At 52.7% G+C, this 14,943-nt stretch overlaps 4 protein-coding genes across 4 annotated transcripts; all 4 read right to left on the bottom strand.

Moving 5' to 3' along the window:
- Positions 1-599: 599 nt before the first annotated feature.
- Positions 600-1,193, bottom strand: BJY04DRAFT_186246 (uncharacterized protein). The gene has a single exon (XM_073710870.1). It carries the CDS (start codon positions 929-931, stop codon positions 650-652), a length of 282 nt encoding a protein of 93 aa, XP_073572703.1. The 5' UTR covers positions 932-1,193; the 3' UTR covers positions 600-649.
- Positions 1,194-7,246: 6,053 nt separating this feature from the next.
- On the bottom strand, positions 7,247-9,758 carry BJY04DRAFT_36205 (uncharacterized protein). The gene has a single exon (XM_073720207.1). It carries the CDS (start codon positions 9,411-9,413, stop codon positions 7,581-7,583), a length of 1,833 nt encoding a protein of 610 aa, XP_073572704.1. The 5' UTR covers positions 9,414-9,758; the 3' UTR covers positions 7,247-7,580.
- Positions 9,759-10,643: 885 nt separating this feature from the next.
- On the bottom strand, positions 10,644-12,174 carry eb1 (microtubule-binding protein BIM1). Its single transcript, XM_073710871.1, has 6 exons — positions 11,976-12,174; positions 11,839-11,910; positions 11,710-11,744; positions 11,579-11,656; positions 11,026-11,522; positions 10,644-10,974 (listed from the first exon to the last, which is right to left on the bottom strand). The coding sequence occupies exons 1-6, from the start codon at positions 11,987-11,989 to the stop codon at positions 10,915-10,917; spliced, it is 756 nt and encodes a 251-aa protein (XP_073572705.1). The 5' UTR covers positions 11,990-12,174; the 3' UTR covers positions 10,644-10,914.
- Positions 12,175-14,862, bottom strand: BJY04DRAFT_186255 (F-box/WD repeat-containing protein). Its single transcript, XM_073710872.1, has 2 exons — positions 13,474-14,862; positions 12,175-13,421 (listed from the first exon to the last, which is right to left on the bottom strand). The coding sequence occupies exons 1-2, from the start codon at positions 14,442-14,444 to the stop codon at positions 12,455-12,457; spliced, it is 1,938 nt and encodes a 645-aa protein (XP_073572706.1). The 5' UTR covers positions 14,445-14,862; the 3' UTR covers positions 12,175-12,454.
- Between the last annotated feature and the right edge of the window lie 81 nt (positions 14,863-14,943).

Consider the following 14,943-nt stretch of genomic DNA (forward strand, 5'->3'; position numbering starts at 1 on the left):
CTATAGGACGCCGTTAGCTTTAGCAACATGGTTGCGGCATAGGCCAATCAACTATGCGTTGAATGAGAAGGAATTATCAACTTGCAGGGTTGTTCAGGGCCACCCTGACGATGTTGTGGATGAATCCTCCATGTCCAAGGTATCGCAAACCAATCCACCTGGAAGGGCAGACCTGCGCCTCCACCTCAAACCTACAGAACAGTAGGGGTACTCAAGACAAAACGATTAATCGGTGAGTTGTCCACTGGTCTTGCCGGTACGACAACTAACTATCTCTTGAAGAGGATCTAGCTAAAGAGCGGGTCAGTAGTGCGAAAACGTCTGTCTGCCATACTCCCGGACCCTGGTTGCAAATCCCTCCAGCTCCACTGCAATCCACTCTTTCCGATGTGGAAGACCCAATGTCAACGAGAAAAGGCGTACATAGACATCGGCCACAGTAGAAATCTAGCCAGAGGAGGCGAGGTCGACCGGAACTTATCCCAGCGAGCGGTGATTGCGTGCCACAGATACAGAGCACAATATCGCTCAATGTCGTCTGGCACCCTCGACAGTACTTTTGCCCTCGCCTTTCAGAGCGGCGCTTTCAAGCTCCATCTACCTTGGACGGGCAATTTTAAGCTGCTATACAGCTGTACCATGCCTTGACCTATAAAAGCGTGGCCATTAGATCACACCAATCCAGGTCCGTAGCAGATAGAGTCAGAAACAAATGCAGGCTTCCAAGATTCGGCATGACACAGTTCATTGCGCACGTAAAAGCCAGCGCGTGCATTGGCCTGCGTCGCGGCGCTTTCCATCCGTTTTGGCCTGTAGTATCAGCGTATGGCGTGAGAGCAACAGAATAAGAGCCATGGGCGGCATCATGCATTCCACCAAGCGTCTGCCTGATCTCGCTTGGCATGATACAAAAGTTCTGCCCGGTTGACATCCTAAAAAGCGTGGCCGCCCACCAGTTCTTATTTCTCTTCCATCGCTAGAGAGCTCGACTGTTTCATCCCGGACAGAGGCTTTCCGCCGGCCCGGATTATGAGGATAGCCTCATGGTATTGACACCATTTCACCAGTTGATCAGCACCGCAACCGCCGTGACAGCCAAGTGCGTTTGCGGACCGGATCATAGATCCATTGGCGTTTGCGGACACACAGGCACTGACTCAAGTCATGTCCAAGAAGCAAGCCCAAGGAGAACGGGTGTCACTCACAGTCTCGCACAAGGCATTTCGTTTGCTACACTGCTGGCATAGCACGGAGCAAACGGCATCTAGGATACAGTCGATTTCAAAACAAACCAACGCCGTGTCAAGGAGGATGTCCAGCTTATCTAGGGTGGGCGGGACAGGGGACAGTCCGAACCGAGGGGCTTTCATACCCGGTCAATACCGAGTGTCTGCAAGTTGATCTGCTGGTAGAGGATTTGTCGGGGCCTCAGCACGCGATACACGAAGCTCTGGGCTTGAGTTGCACGCGAGCCAGACTCGAAAGTATCGACGCTCTTAATAAGGGGTTCTGAAAACCCTAATTGCTCTTGCTGCAGTAGCCCACTGAGGCGGGGGGCGAGGACGAGACGGAGGGGGCAGCGGGCACCTCCGACTGCTCTCGAAGGATCTGCGCAGCATCATCAGTATCGGCAGCATTATCAGCATCATCACACGCCGCGTCGGCGGCAGCGGCGCGAGTAGCCTTGTTATGCGCTATCACAACAGACCCCGACGGCGGGCGCGGTGTACGGCGCGCACAACGCGAAGACGCTCCTCTCTGACTTCGTCATACTAAAATGCGGCGCAATTATCACGCAGGGCCCAAAATTGAGGAAAGAACTAAAGAAAAGAGGTCGCAACTCACAAAACGGAGGCAGCTCTTCCCCGGCGCTTCTTCAAAGGTTTTTGTAGCGGGTAGCGGTGCCATTTCTCCGTGGTGATGATTGTCTTAGTGTAGTAATCGAGAGGATTGTATTTATAGAGAAAGAAAGAGGATATGAGGCACGGTGGTTGAAGGTGGGAGACTGACATTGGGAGGTGTGCTTGTTTTGCAGGGTGGGTTGTATAGCATCCATCCGCTGCTGGTCGACGAATAGGGCATGAGCCTAATCCTAGTATGATACTCCTGTAGGGGGCATCGGTCCCCAGGCTCTCCGTCCCAAAGGTCCACCAGGGACAGAGGGCGTCGTAACAGTGAGGTTGGCTGGCAGCTGCAGGGACAGCTAGCTTCGCTAGTAGAAACACCTCTGTCGGAGGGCAGAGCTCCCCGGAGAGAATAAGCCGCCATTGGCAGTATTGCCGGCATGTGCAAAAAATGCCCTTCGGGATGTTTTCAAGGTTGGCCTGGCAAAGAGGTGCCCGCTACGGCTGCCGGGGCAAGGGTTATCAATTGGCTTACTCAAGACCAAAGGCCGCAGTGATCCAGATGTAGTCATTGAAGAGAAACAGGTCTGCCTTGGGATACCAGGCGAGTTCAGGCCAGAACTCGGGATCCATCAGCCTAGCTGATCTCTCTGCAGGAATTTGCCACAGTGTGCAGGTGGCCCCATGTTGGCTTTTGCGGAGATTTGAAGCCAGGTCCTTTTGCCCAAGGTAACCCGCATCACGGGCGACGACGATTCCTCCAGCCGAAGCTTGAGATCAAGGTAGAATCTTTCCCTTTCAGCCCGTCAGCTACTGTGTCGGACTGGAGCTAGGTAACGAAAGGAAAGGCAGAGCATTGAAAGCTTCCGCTCATATTCTTCAATATCCGCGATAGACAGGAACTTCAATGAGCGACACTACTTCCGCAGTGTTTCATCGCTGGCATAAGCTATGGGTTGTGTGTAGATCTGATCGCACGGTTGAGGACAGCAAGTCAATACTTGAGGCTCTGCAGTTCGTTCTGCAGAAGGGAAGAGAGACAGACTGTGACCTGTGTTTTCCAGAAGGGGTTTCATTTCCTGGATGCGTGCCATTCAGCCTGGTATTTCGAGATACGTTCGTCGATAGTCACTAGTCCGAAGGTAGGTAGTGACCTCCTCTCCTATATGCTCCTGCGTATCCATGATGTCGTCATCGCTTGAGCAGACCCGACACCATCTGGTTTTCGGGATGGGTATAGTGAATGCTCCGATCCCCTTGTGTCGCAGACCGTCAGAGGAGAAGAATCAGGTCCTCTGCTAAGTGTAGAACTAGCTGTCGAGTCTCTTCACCATGGTGTGCTTTGTGCTTGAAGAGCCGGCTCGCGGGTGTTCTCTCAAGAGACTCTCCAGTTCCATTCTGCAGGCGTAAAAAGTCTAGGAGACGGCGCATCCGTGGTCTAAAGCTGGTGCCGGGGTGGGGGTAGCCTCTGACGATGCAATTGGTATCAGCAGCACTGAAATTGCTGTAGTATTTCGCCGAATTTCGGTCAATTGGCAATTGCTCTGGTTGTCGCCATTGCCCGGCGGGCTTTGGCTTTCCTTTTTTTGCCCTCCTCGTCGTCCTCGGTTTCGTCCTCGGTTTCATCCGTGGTCTCGTCCAAGTCTTCGCCCGCGTCGTACTTAGCCCATAGCTTGGCTTACCTTGAACAAGTCGCTTGGTGAGCCCACCCGGACATGCAGCGTATCCGTGATGTACCGAGTCTTAAACTGTATGTGCCTAGATTTCGGAAGCTTGGATGGTCGTTTTCCTTTATCGAGATCGCGAAGCAACCGGAACCGAAGAATTGAACGATAAAGCATTGATGAGTCGAGGAATCAAGAAACAAGAAATAGAGACGAGGGCCGGCAAAGTGAGTTCCAGGTCTGGAGAGTGAGACTGTCCTTTCAGGTCAGCAACTGAAGGTTCATTCTGTAGCCCGAACTATCATTCCCTTGACAAAGATGACCCACGGCTCGTTTCTGTCTCTAGCCGGTATGCAATGCGACAGGAAAGGGCAAGTTCAGAGCTAGTAGATGAGCTAGTCGATCATCTACTGCTGGACTATCTTCTGGCAACGCAGTTAGCGGGCCTGATCATCGAAAGAGGTTCCGCATAAAACCACGTCCTCGGATGGCATATCTGTGAAGAGGTCTATTACATGCCAAATTAAAAGGTATATTAGCCGGATTCCTTAATAACTTACTGATGCAAGGGGTTTCCTCAAGGATGGGGCTCCAAGCCAGCCGTAGTACTGTATCAGACAGGTTCCTTTGCCCGTAAAGCATGACTCTCCTCAAGCAACTTTTGATCAGAAACAGTCAATCAACGTCATGAGAGCCTCATTAGTGGCCTCACGAAACTCGTCTTCGCACGTGTCATTGTTCTGATTACCATCTTTGTCCCAGAAGCCAGGGCACCACTAGTGGTCTCTGGTTGTAGGAGATTGCGGGCATTTCCATGAAATCCCGTAGAAGCCTGGTTTTTGGTTAACTGACGACGGCCGGGGGGAACAGTGAAAGGGTGGTACTTACAGGCTCACACAGCGCGTTGCACTCACTGCATTGCTTACATAGAATAGAGCGTTTGGTGTCCAAAACGCACTAAACGACGAAGGGTTAGAGCGCCGATCGGTCGCCGTCTTTTCGACAGGTGCATAGGCAGTGCATGCACCAGTTTACGCGAGGACGAGTCACGGTAACTTATACCCAGTATCACGTCGACGAGGCATTGTCAATGAGCGCTCCGCATTGGCGGTGTCTGCCGGATCCTGGCTAATGCTTAACCGTGTATTGTCTTCCGCTTTGCGTCTCTTCCTGTGCTCGATTTTTAATGGCTTTGGAGTAGGGCGCCCGAGTGCATATTCCTAGATGCGCTGATCGCAATCTGGGTCTTTAGCCAATTGGTGTATGTCTGAACCTCGCTATAAAGCTCCGGGGCCATAAGTAAAGGTGAGGCGAGGCTTAAAGAGATCTGGAAAGGAAGCTGACAGCTTGTTAGCTCGTTGTCCTTGCGAGCAAGGCATGACACGCCGGAAAACATGAGGTAACCTACAAACACTGGTATTACTACAGCATGTCAAGCAGGGTATGGGCTGAAGAGGAGACTTACTCGCAGTTTGTTGCGCTGCCTGCGTTTGCTCGGTAGAAAGTGCACCATAGCGGAGAGTGAAACCGACAAAATATCCTCAACGTCGACTTCCGAGAAAGCTTTGAGCTCATACAAGTGCTCCATCAGACAGGCCATTGGGTTGCGAGGTCCCATGACCGCCTAAGTACTGGGCTTGCGTGGTGTGCGATCCCGATTCCAGGCCGTCAACAGTGTTTATGGATGTTCTCGAGAGATGAAGGGCCCCGGCAGCTTCGTCCACTGCCATTCCTCCCATGTCTGTGGAAGGTGGCCACTTGCACTTGTCACCGGTGCGACTCAGACGACTTAAATCGCAGTGTCAGGCTCGCGACACAGAGCCGCTGGTAGAAAGATGTTCATGCATCAGCCACCGTGATGGAGCGGAGTCTTCGGCCAAGGCTATGATTTCACCTTGTGTCAGGTCAAGGTAAAGGTCCGGCTGCGATTCGCAATTTGTAGCCCGCAAATCGATGATGGCCTAGCCTTTGTCGTCATCATTGAATCTGTTCAAACACCGAGCTAGATTCTTACGGCGGGTATTATTTTGAGCTTGCCGTCGTAGAGGTTGGGCAGTTGAGGGAGCCTACGCAACAGGTTGAGCCGGGGCAGGATGGAGTGGTAGCTGGCTAATACCGCGCCTGCTGTACAGCGTGATCATAAGCCACAAGAGCTTGAATCAGAGCAACATGTTGGACTGTCTGAACGGCGGGTTGGTAATAGGGAGCCGGTGGAAAGAGCTGCTGTGGGGGACGGGTCTATGTACCAATGTAGAGTAAGGTAGGACACCAGTACAACCTCACCAAGGGCCGTCGGCCCAGAAAATTGAGAATTGGGAATGGAGAAGAATGATGAAGAAGGAAAGAATCAGAAGGGCGAAGAGTGGAGGAAGAGGAGGTTTAAATAATGCCCTCCTCCGTTGGGTGGTGAAGTGTCAAACGGGGCGGGGTTGGGGCTTTGTGAAGGGGCCTGTGAATGACACACCAGGGAGGTAGGGCTTTCTTGCAGCGGGAGTGAACTACACCGTGGGGAAAGAGAGGGAGAATCTTCTAGAGCTGCTAGAGTAGGGGACTTTGTACCGAAGAATTGCTGAAAGAAGGTACTGGCTCCGTCCTGAGAAGTGGCATATTAACCACTTCGTCGCACCATGACTCAACAGGATCGGTCGATTAACTGTTCTCTACACGCAAGAACACTTCCCAACAGTGACTACATTCTTCAATCCATCGGGAGATTCGAAACAGTGACCAGATCAGTGACTCTGTGGTTCGCAGCAGTGACATATCTCCCAGTCGTCATGCCCTAACAAGAATCCGAAGCCCTTCTGGTAAACAGCGCACAGCTCCAGGGCTCCGGGAAGGTTGAGGTAAAGCGCGCGATTAGCAAGCATCAACCTCCGGAAATATCCAGCCCTAAGGAATCAAATCCTTAATTGCTGACCGAAACGCAGCACACAATTGTAGAGATCCCCTCCCCCTCTCAGCGAACAATCTCCCTCAAACTGTCCTTCCAAGAGTCATCATAAGACCCAACCTCCACAAATCTCGAACCCACGCGCAGACAATCCATTTCGTTCAGGGCCTTCGTGGAATATCCCGGCCAGTGCAGCGCATAAGCCCTCCCTTCCCTTCTCCCCTAATCCAGATAGCCCTACCAGCTCCCTGACCTCAACCCAGCGAACGCACAAGGTACGCCAGGGGCGCATTGTCGCCTAGATCTCCCTCCAGTCGTTCGTTGAGCTGCCATTTCCGACTCTGTGGAGGTATGGCTTTGGTCTGTAGCGTAAGCTAATTCCTCATTCTTGCTCTTCCACTGCTCCTTGCAACCGGCACCAGAGAGACTGACGGGCGGGACCCGACTCCATCTCCACTGACCCGGGCTCTGCCACGGCGAACCCAATCCAACCTTCCCTTCAGCTCTTTCGGCCTTCAATATCAACTACAAATTCAACACCAGATCCCTCAAAAATCCATCTAGGTTGCAGGTGCCAGCGTGCATTTACAAGAATTCTGCCATTCTCGCTCGGGTACTGGATCTTTCTCGCCCTGTCGAGATGATAACCTTAAACCCCAATACCATGATTCTGCGCTCTGCAGGCACCTAGTCCATGAAGAGGCTGTTCCGGGCGATTTCCCCCTCATGGAATGGGTAAAGTCAACGACGGTAGGTAGAAGGCTCTCCATCTTCGCCATCGATGATTGATCAACTATTGAAACCCGATGCAGATCAGCTTATCAGAATTGGTGGACTCTATAGACATTGGACAATAAGATAAGCTTTAGGTCTCCACTTGGCGGAAGCTTTTCCTGCATGGCTGCTGTGTGTCGAGTCAGTCAGGGCAGCGTCCAAGAATCTGTATCCTCTGGCTCTAACAAGGTTCAGAATAAGATTCTTACGTTACTCCATCCTATCCTCTACAGACAATCGTTCAAGGCCAGAAATCTCAGCGTAGCAGGACCAAGCTTGAAAAATTGAGAATATATCTAACTTTGGAACGGAACGGAAGGCCTGATTGAAAATGAAATAAATGGCTACATCACACATCCTATGTACATTACATGATACGCTAAGAGGTATATACTCATCTCATGCTCATAAATTCTCCGAAAATCGACTGCCGCGGCTGCCATCATAACTTGGGTGGCTCCGGCCCAGCGCATCCGGCCGTTTCGGAATCGCCACCGTGTTCGACGGCGGCAGGGGGAAACTCATCTGCATTGACCGTGCACTCGCACTGGCCTCGGCCCAGTTTGTTGCGGTCGCTGACCCTGACGTTGGTATCCGTGCCGGCGACGGCCGCATTACTGGTCGATCGTCTTCGATCACGGTTGCGTCGAGTGGGTGGCTGAACGGGTTCGAGGGAGGTGGTTGTGTGAATGGGTTTCTGGGAAGGACTGGTGGGAGGGTAGGACTGAGGTCGTCGGATTCGGTGGGTGAGCCGGCTTCGAGGCCGCCGCTGCTGTATCCGAAGCCTGGTTGGATGCCGGAGGGGAGCTTACGGCCGGAGACCTTTTGGAATCCGCGTTCGGTGGGAGACGCACCCATGAAACTTTCGTCCGTCGACTGGTCGGACTGTCGCCAGCGTTTCATGAACGCTGGGGCGAAGTATGCGGCGCCGAACATGGAATCTTTGTTGGAGTCGCGGGAGACCATTTGTCGTGTGGACGGCTCTGGAATGAGACCGCCTCCGCCGTCACCGGCTATCGATCTGGCGGGAGAGCCGAAGAAAAAGCCGGTCTTTCTACGGCGGCGAAGAAGTAGAAAGATGAGTAGGAATATTAGTGTAGCGCCTGCCACACCTCCCACGACACCCCCGACTATCTTGCCTGTGGTTTGCGGGGTCATCGAGCCGGAGTCTGAGTTAGAAAGAGCCGTAGAATCGGGTGACGCAGCGGTTGTTTCTGAATCACCAGAAACATCACCAGAGCTGTCGTTGTCGCCCCAGCCGTATCCGCTGCCCCCATAACCGCCACTCTGAGAAGGTGAAAGGGGTGTCGTAGTAGAGGATGTGGTCGTGCTGATCGAAGACGAAGTAGGAATGGGATTTGTGGCGGTGTCGATGTCGGTGTCGGTGGCTTCGGCGGCTGGGGTTGCGACAATGCTGGTGCCAGTGCTGGTGCCAGTGCTTGTGCTAGTTGTACTAGTCGAATCTGTGCTCGTGTCGGTCGGTGTAGAACTTTCTTCACTAGCAATCATTCCTGCTATGATAGATTGAGCACTCGATGTTTGGATAGTCGATGTTGACCCTGGCACCGCAATGGCGGTGGGGAGATTAAGGCTTGACGTTAATGAGATCGGACTCTCATCTATTGATTCAGAGTTTTGGCCGATGATAGGAACGGATGTTAAGTGAGTTGCGGGGGCCGTTGTAGAGGTGGGAGCGGATTCGGGCGATTCTTCTGTGGACGTGGATGTCTCGTCCTCAGGCGCGACAGTGGCGGTTATATCAGCGACTTCAGAAAGCGATCCGGTCACAGTAAACTCCGCTGCCTCGGTTGGTAATGTTTCTGTCGCTGCGGATTTTGTAGACTCTGATACTGAAGGAGCAATCGCCGCCTCGGGATCGTTTGTAACCGTCGCCTTTCCAAGAGCTGATTCCGTGGTTGGGTCTGGCGGCCATCCGACTGTCGTTGTTATAGTCGTCACCGCAGTGACCGCGGTCTGCGCATCTGTGCCTGCGGTAGTAGGAACTGGATCGGCATTTGCGGTTGTTGTCTGAGGGTTGGCAGCTATCGCTGACGGATCCTGCTGCCGTTTCTCATGAATCGCCACCCATTCGTCGTGTAAGTTCTTCGAGCGCATCTTTTTCTCACGACCGACTATTTCATCCGACGTCGGCTCATGTCCATTTTCGCGTGTATTGAATTGGTGTTTCCTCAACAATCGTTCATATCGGCCATGCCGGGAGACCCCATGGCTCGCCATGGTTGTTGTCCCCGCGGCGGGCTGTTGAAATTGGTTATCCACAATGGGGTACTGGATGTAGTGTAATGTATTGAGCGAGATGTCTGCCTGCACGACACTCGACCGTGTTTGTGACGGATTTTGTAACGGACTGGATCTTGGCAAAGAGCGAAGCGAAGAGGCGGTCGTAACTCGGAGCGAAGAGAATAGGACTGGGTATCAAAGGAATATCGAATCGAAAGACGTCAAGGAGCGAAGCGAACAATGTGTTTGCGAGGTGAGGTCAAGGAACGGACATCAGCAGGGCAGAGCTGCTAACAAAGAGTCGGGGTTGGGCTGGAGGTAGCGTAGGGACATGCGAACTAGCCAGAAGAAGGAGGGTTAGCTCGGTTACAGAGACATCGGATTGAAACGTACCAAGGGTTCCAAAGGAAGGTAGTGTAACTGTGCGAGTGTCAAGTGTCAGACTGAGGCATCATGGACAATTGGCAGAATCGCGTTCGCTTGAGATGGCAAAGGCGGGTTTCTCATTCCGATCCGAGGATGTTGGTGGTGGTGGCCGTGGTGCCAGTCTTGCGGTAACAGTGGGTGAGGATCCACGCTTGACTCTGCAGTCCCAGGGTTCTAGCCCAGACTCCCCTGGGTGGCGTGGGTGCCAAAGTCCGTCAACGGATCGAATTAATAGGGCTGAAGAATTATCTTCTCAAAAAGAAGAAGAACAGAACGAGTGTGAGAGAACGAGAAAGAGGGAGGGAGAGAGAGAGAGGGAGGGAGAGGGAAAGAGGAGAGGGTCGGCAGGATTCAGGAACAGGCACAGGACAGGCCAGGACAGGACGGGAAAAGGAGGCTAAGAATAACAACGGTTGAAATTAAATGAGATGACGGTCTTAGACTTGCATCTGGTCTGACGGGGCGGGTCAGGTTTCATTCTGCTGCCCTGATGGAGATCCCAATACGTAAACTTGACTCGCTAGTCGCTTTGATTTTCACCTTTCACCAACCAACCAACAAGCTGGAGCCGTTCATCTATCTTTTCTTCGCGATCTTTTACACTCGCCCACTCGAATGTTCTGGCCGATTGCCAACTCGGGCTGCTCCATCGCCATCTCCACCGTCACCGGTTGTTCGGTGAGACACTCACTCACCCACTGTGCCACTGCAAGGGACTGTCAACAAACATCCATGCAAGGTGCTACAGTTATTATTCTTCTCTTATTACGATTATCTGACCTCGGTTATTTTATACTCCAGATCTGATCGGAATGCCTGGACGTCGGAATGGAACGGACAGTGACAGCCTTCTAGGAATGTACAATCACAAGCTTGCAACCTCAGCCTTGTATCTAGAGCCGTATCTAGCGAGAGCATTTTCACCACACTATACAAGCCGACCACCGCTCTCGCGACCAACATGCACTGGACCGCTCGGCCACCGACACAAAACAGTAAAACACTCGCCAGAAATATGTAAAGAAAACAGGTTCAACGCTGTTACGACGAAGGGTATTATTAGGCTAGTGCCTCAAAATGTCTCTAGCTCCTCATTCGCGGCCTCACCCTCGGCGGGGATCTCAAATCCTTCCTGTATACTGGTCAGTGTCGGAAGCTTGGACTGGTTGTCTGTTTGTCGTACCTCTGTCGAGTAAAGGATGCCCTGGATGTGCTTCACCAACGAGTCCTCGTCCTTTTCCAGCTCCGGGTCCGCTTCAATCGCGTTCTGGAGCAGCAGCTCGATGTCGCGGAGCTTGGCAAAGTAAAAGTCGCGCTCCTTTTCCAACCCGGTCATCGCCTCCTTGTTCGAAGCAAGCTCGGCCTGCAGAGCGGTCACGGTGGCAGAGGCAGCAGCAGCACCGGCGCCGGCGGCAGCAGTGCGAGTGCGTCCGCCGACAGTGGGCGTGGCTCCGCGTCGTCCGCTGCTGGCAGAGCTTGCTCCCGTCCGCGAACCAGCCGCAGACGCGGGAGGACCTCCGGAAGCCTTGCGGCGGGCAACGGCGTCGTAGTCACCACCGGGGTAGTGCTGGTCCCAGTACCTCTTTGTCCACTGGAGAAATTCCAGGTTATCCTGCATGCGGCATTTCGAAAGCGACTCGACGGGGATCGGCTTGTCGACCTGGTGGCGGGCGAAAACATCTATCAGGAGTTAGCGCTGTCACGCAAGATATCACAAATGGCGGGAGACTTCATACTCTGGAGGACCTTGAAGTTCTGGAGGTAGGCGTATTCGGAGTTGACGTTGAATTTGACCCTGGACATAGGGACGTCCACTGAACAGTGTTGTTAGCTCCGAGACGTAGAAAGTCGCCGGCTGATCACTCACTGAATATGGAGTCGAAGACCTGGCATAGTGCAGCACTGCATGGCCATTAGCAACCTGTTCCATATATTTCCTTGACTTCGTCGACGCGATCAGGCCGCCAAAAACAACTGCAAAACAGGGGGCTCATACCCAGTTCCGCATTGTTCGATCTTGGTCAAGTTCAACTGCAGCAGGTTGTTAAGCCATGCGAGCAGCTCTTGTCTATTCCGTCGTCAGCATCCCGCCCATTTCTCTTGCTCGTAAACAACCGAGCGGTGATCACGAACCTGGATTCGCCCATGGTGGGGTAAGCACTGAGAAAATGGGGGGAAGGAAAGGAGAGGGCTGGCAGAGAAGGTATAAGAATGGGCCGGAGGGATTGACAAGATGCAAACTGCTCTAGTAGTGATGGGGCAGTCTGTTGATTGTGTTTGGATTCTTGAGTAGCAGTAAATAGAGGGTAAAGAAGATGGGATGGATTATTATTGTTGTTGTTGGTTTCTGTCGACAAAACCCACTTGATGGTTTGGTTGACGCTAATTCGTTCTTGGCCAATCACCGCCTTGTCTTTACTGACACCTCAGGCAGCAGTATTGGAAGGCTGCTAGGGAATGAATGAGATCGCGAAGATGGTAGAGAATAGTAATGAATTCAACACAAATGAGTATCTATCGCTAGGTAACAAGGAAAGTAAAACAAAAGTAAAAGAAGAATGAAATCTAAAGACTTTTCTCTCGAGCCTGCACGAGATGCGTCTAGATGCTGTCTACTCTTCCAACAAATCAATGCCATCTATTCCATATCCAAAGTCCATGATGACAGCGCGGGAGTCCTGACTGGTAGCGACAATGCGCCTGTAGTCCGACTTCACGCTCAACATCCAACTTGTAGTCCAGCCAGGGAAATCAATCGAGAGCTCGCCGGTCTGAGCATCAAAAACTTTGACACTCATATCGTAGCTCCCGCTGATAATTCGCTGGTTCACACTGTCAAGATGTAACGACCGAACCAAGCCGGTGTGGCCCTCGATCTCCTTGACAAGCTCGCCGGTATTTGCATCGAACTGATAAATAGCCTGGTCGTTTCCACCTGTGAGAACAGTCCGCGCGTCGTCGCTGAATTCGACACACGCCAGGCCTCTATCCTTGCTAGAGAACTCCTTGACACACAGGCCGGAAGCGACGTTCCACAACTTGGCGACCCCGTCTCCGCTCGCTGAGGCGATGAGGTCTCCACGAAGTTGAACGGCGTTGACCGGCCCGCGATGTCCAAGAAGCTTCTTAACCAATGCCCCAGTGTGTCGATCCCATACGCAGATTGTGTGGTCCTTTGAGCAAGAGACAATGTAACGATCATCAAAGCACACATCAAGCACACCAGCGCTGTGTCCTTCCAGGCGACGAATGGGTCGGTAGTCGTTCTTGATATCCCAGACAATGCAAGAATAGTCAGAAGACCCGGTGACCATGATCTCGTCGTCGAACTGAAGGCACAGAATTGATGCGCTATGGTAATCTGCCGGTCTCTGCCTAGCAGCGAGAAGCTCGCGAGAAGGAGGAGGACGAATGGTGAGAAAAGGCGACTTCCCCTGTGCCTGCTGCTCCGGGTCGTGAACAGGGCCGCTGTTAGGAATGTCAACGGGTGGCGGTCCGATGACCTTGCGACAAGGCCAGGGATAGCGAGCGTCCCACACCCGGATGGTTTTATCGCGGGAACCGGTGATGATCTTGTCCCTATAAATAGATAAGTAATGGCTCAGAAGACACAGGAAAGCGCGCGACATACTCGTCAAACTGAACGCAATAAACACTGTCTGTGTGGCCTTGCAGGTAGATAGCTGCTGCTTTGCCCTCCTTCCAGCGACTGTCCAGGGCACGGCGGACAAGGAGAAACTTCTTCCAATCTTGATCAAAGACAGCTTTGCCGACTCCGGCAGCCGTCCGCTTCGTACCGCTGCTGGGAACCTGGCCGTAGCAACGGCGAAAGACATGGCGCCAAATGTGCTGGGAGGAGGCCTGCTCTCTCCAAGCATGAGAAACCAACTCGCTGCTCATCAATGTGTCAGGATCGAGGTATGAGAGCACTTGAGACAAGATCTCTGTAGGAAGGAAGGCCACAGGATCAACACGGACGAGGTCGGATTCGGAGTCCGAAAGCTCAGGGCTTTGCAGGACAATGCCAATGCCACTCTCGGAGTCTTGAGTCAGCTTCATCTGCTCCATCTTGCGTGCCATTTCGTTCTGAGCAGCTGCAGCTGCGCGTGCGGCGGCGCCGGAGTACATATCATTCGGGAAGATAGGAGGCTCCAACCCGTTTCCAGGGATTGGAAGCGGAATGCAGTGGCCATTTGAAACCGCGACGGTGTTGCGGCGATTGGCACCCATGCATTGACCATCATGAGACTCCAACTCCGCCTCATTCTGGTGGCTGAACGTGCGAGAAGACTGTTTGCGAATGGTCACTGACAGCCGACGGCCAAGGGCGCGCAAGCCATCGACAGGGTGACGCAGGTTCGAGAAACTCTTTGCCGGGCGACGTCTGAGAATCGGCTCAGGAAATTGGCTCACGTCTTCCAGCACTGAGTCCTCCATGGCTTCCCCAGAGTCCACGTGCGACAGGCCTGTCCAGATGTCATGTTGCAGACCCGCGCTTGGGGTTATAGGCAGGGCCGATACGGTCGCGGTTCGCGGGCGAGATCGAAACGATAAGGACGGACGTCGTCGGTGGGAGGAAGTGGCGTTGTCTCGTGGAGCCATTGTGAGCGGAAATGCTAGCCGTGAAGGAGAAATCAAGCGCAAGCGATTGAGTCTTCGGAGGGATTGTTATTAAAGCCCCCTTTTTCCCGAACCAAGACACGAGTCCAGGGGCTGGTGTATGTGCGAAAGAGCAAGCAAGGGCCGTGTATGTCTAGGCCCGGGGTATCAAGTCAAAAGAAATAAAAATAACAGAGGTCTAGAGGCTGGAAGGATCTTGTTTTGAGGAGGATAGTGTAGGAGTGCTGTAGATAAGAGGACGGAATCAACAGCCGATAAGGGTCTAGAAAAGAACAAAGGAGATATAATGAGAGAAATTAGACGAAAATATGTAGATAGCCAGTATACAAAAGAGGGGAGACGGAGAAGAACGAAGGAGAGAAATTGAAGTCTAGTCAACGCGAGGTAGAGGTGGAGAGGTAAAAAAGCATGCTGGCTGAAGGGGGCGAGCGATAATTTTGGGACCAAATGGGGGCGGTGAGGTTTTTGCCTCCCAAAAAGA

The sequence above is a fragment of the Aspergillus karnatakaensis genome (assembly GCF_047715665.1).
Source record: "Aspergillus karnatakaensis strain CBS 102800 unplaced genomic scaffold BJY04scaffold_17, whole genome shotgun sequence".
NCBI lineage: Eukaryota > Fungi > Ascomycota > Eurotiomycetes > Eurotiales > Aspergillaceae > Aspergillus > Aspergillus karnatakaensis.

Excerpts from the sequence above, each read along its gene's own strand:
- BJY04DRAFT_186246 (XM_073710870.1), bottom strand. The coding sequence starts at position 931 with ATGTCAACCGGGCAGAACTTTTGTATCATGCCAAGCGAGATCAGGCAG.
- BJY04DRAFT_36205 (XM_073720207.1), bottom strand. The coding sequence starts at position 9,413 with ATGGCGAGCCATGGGGTCTCCCGGCATGGCCGATATGAACGATTGTTG.
- eb1 (XM_073710871.1), bottom strand. Across the intron at positions 11,523-11,578 it reads GAACTTCAAGGTCCTCCAGA|ATGTTTTCGCCCGCCACCAG; the intron begins GTATGAAGTCTC and ends AACTCCTGATAG. Across the intron at positions 10,975-11,025 it reads GCATCCTTTACTCGACAGAG|GAAGGATTTGAGATCCCCGC; the intron begins GTACGACAAACA and ends ACCAGTATACAG.
- BJY04DRAFT_186255 (XM_073710872.1), bottom strand. The coding sequence starts at position 14,444 with ATGGCTCCACGAGACAACGCCACTTCCTCCCACCGACGACGTCCGTCC. Across the intron at positions 13,422-13,473 it reads TATTGCGTTCAGTTTGACGA|GGACAAGATCATCACCGGTT; the intron begins GTATGTCGCGCG and ends ATCTATTTATAG.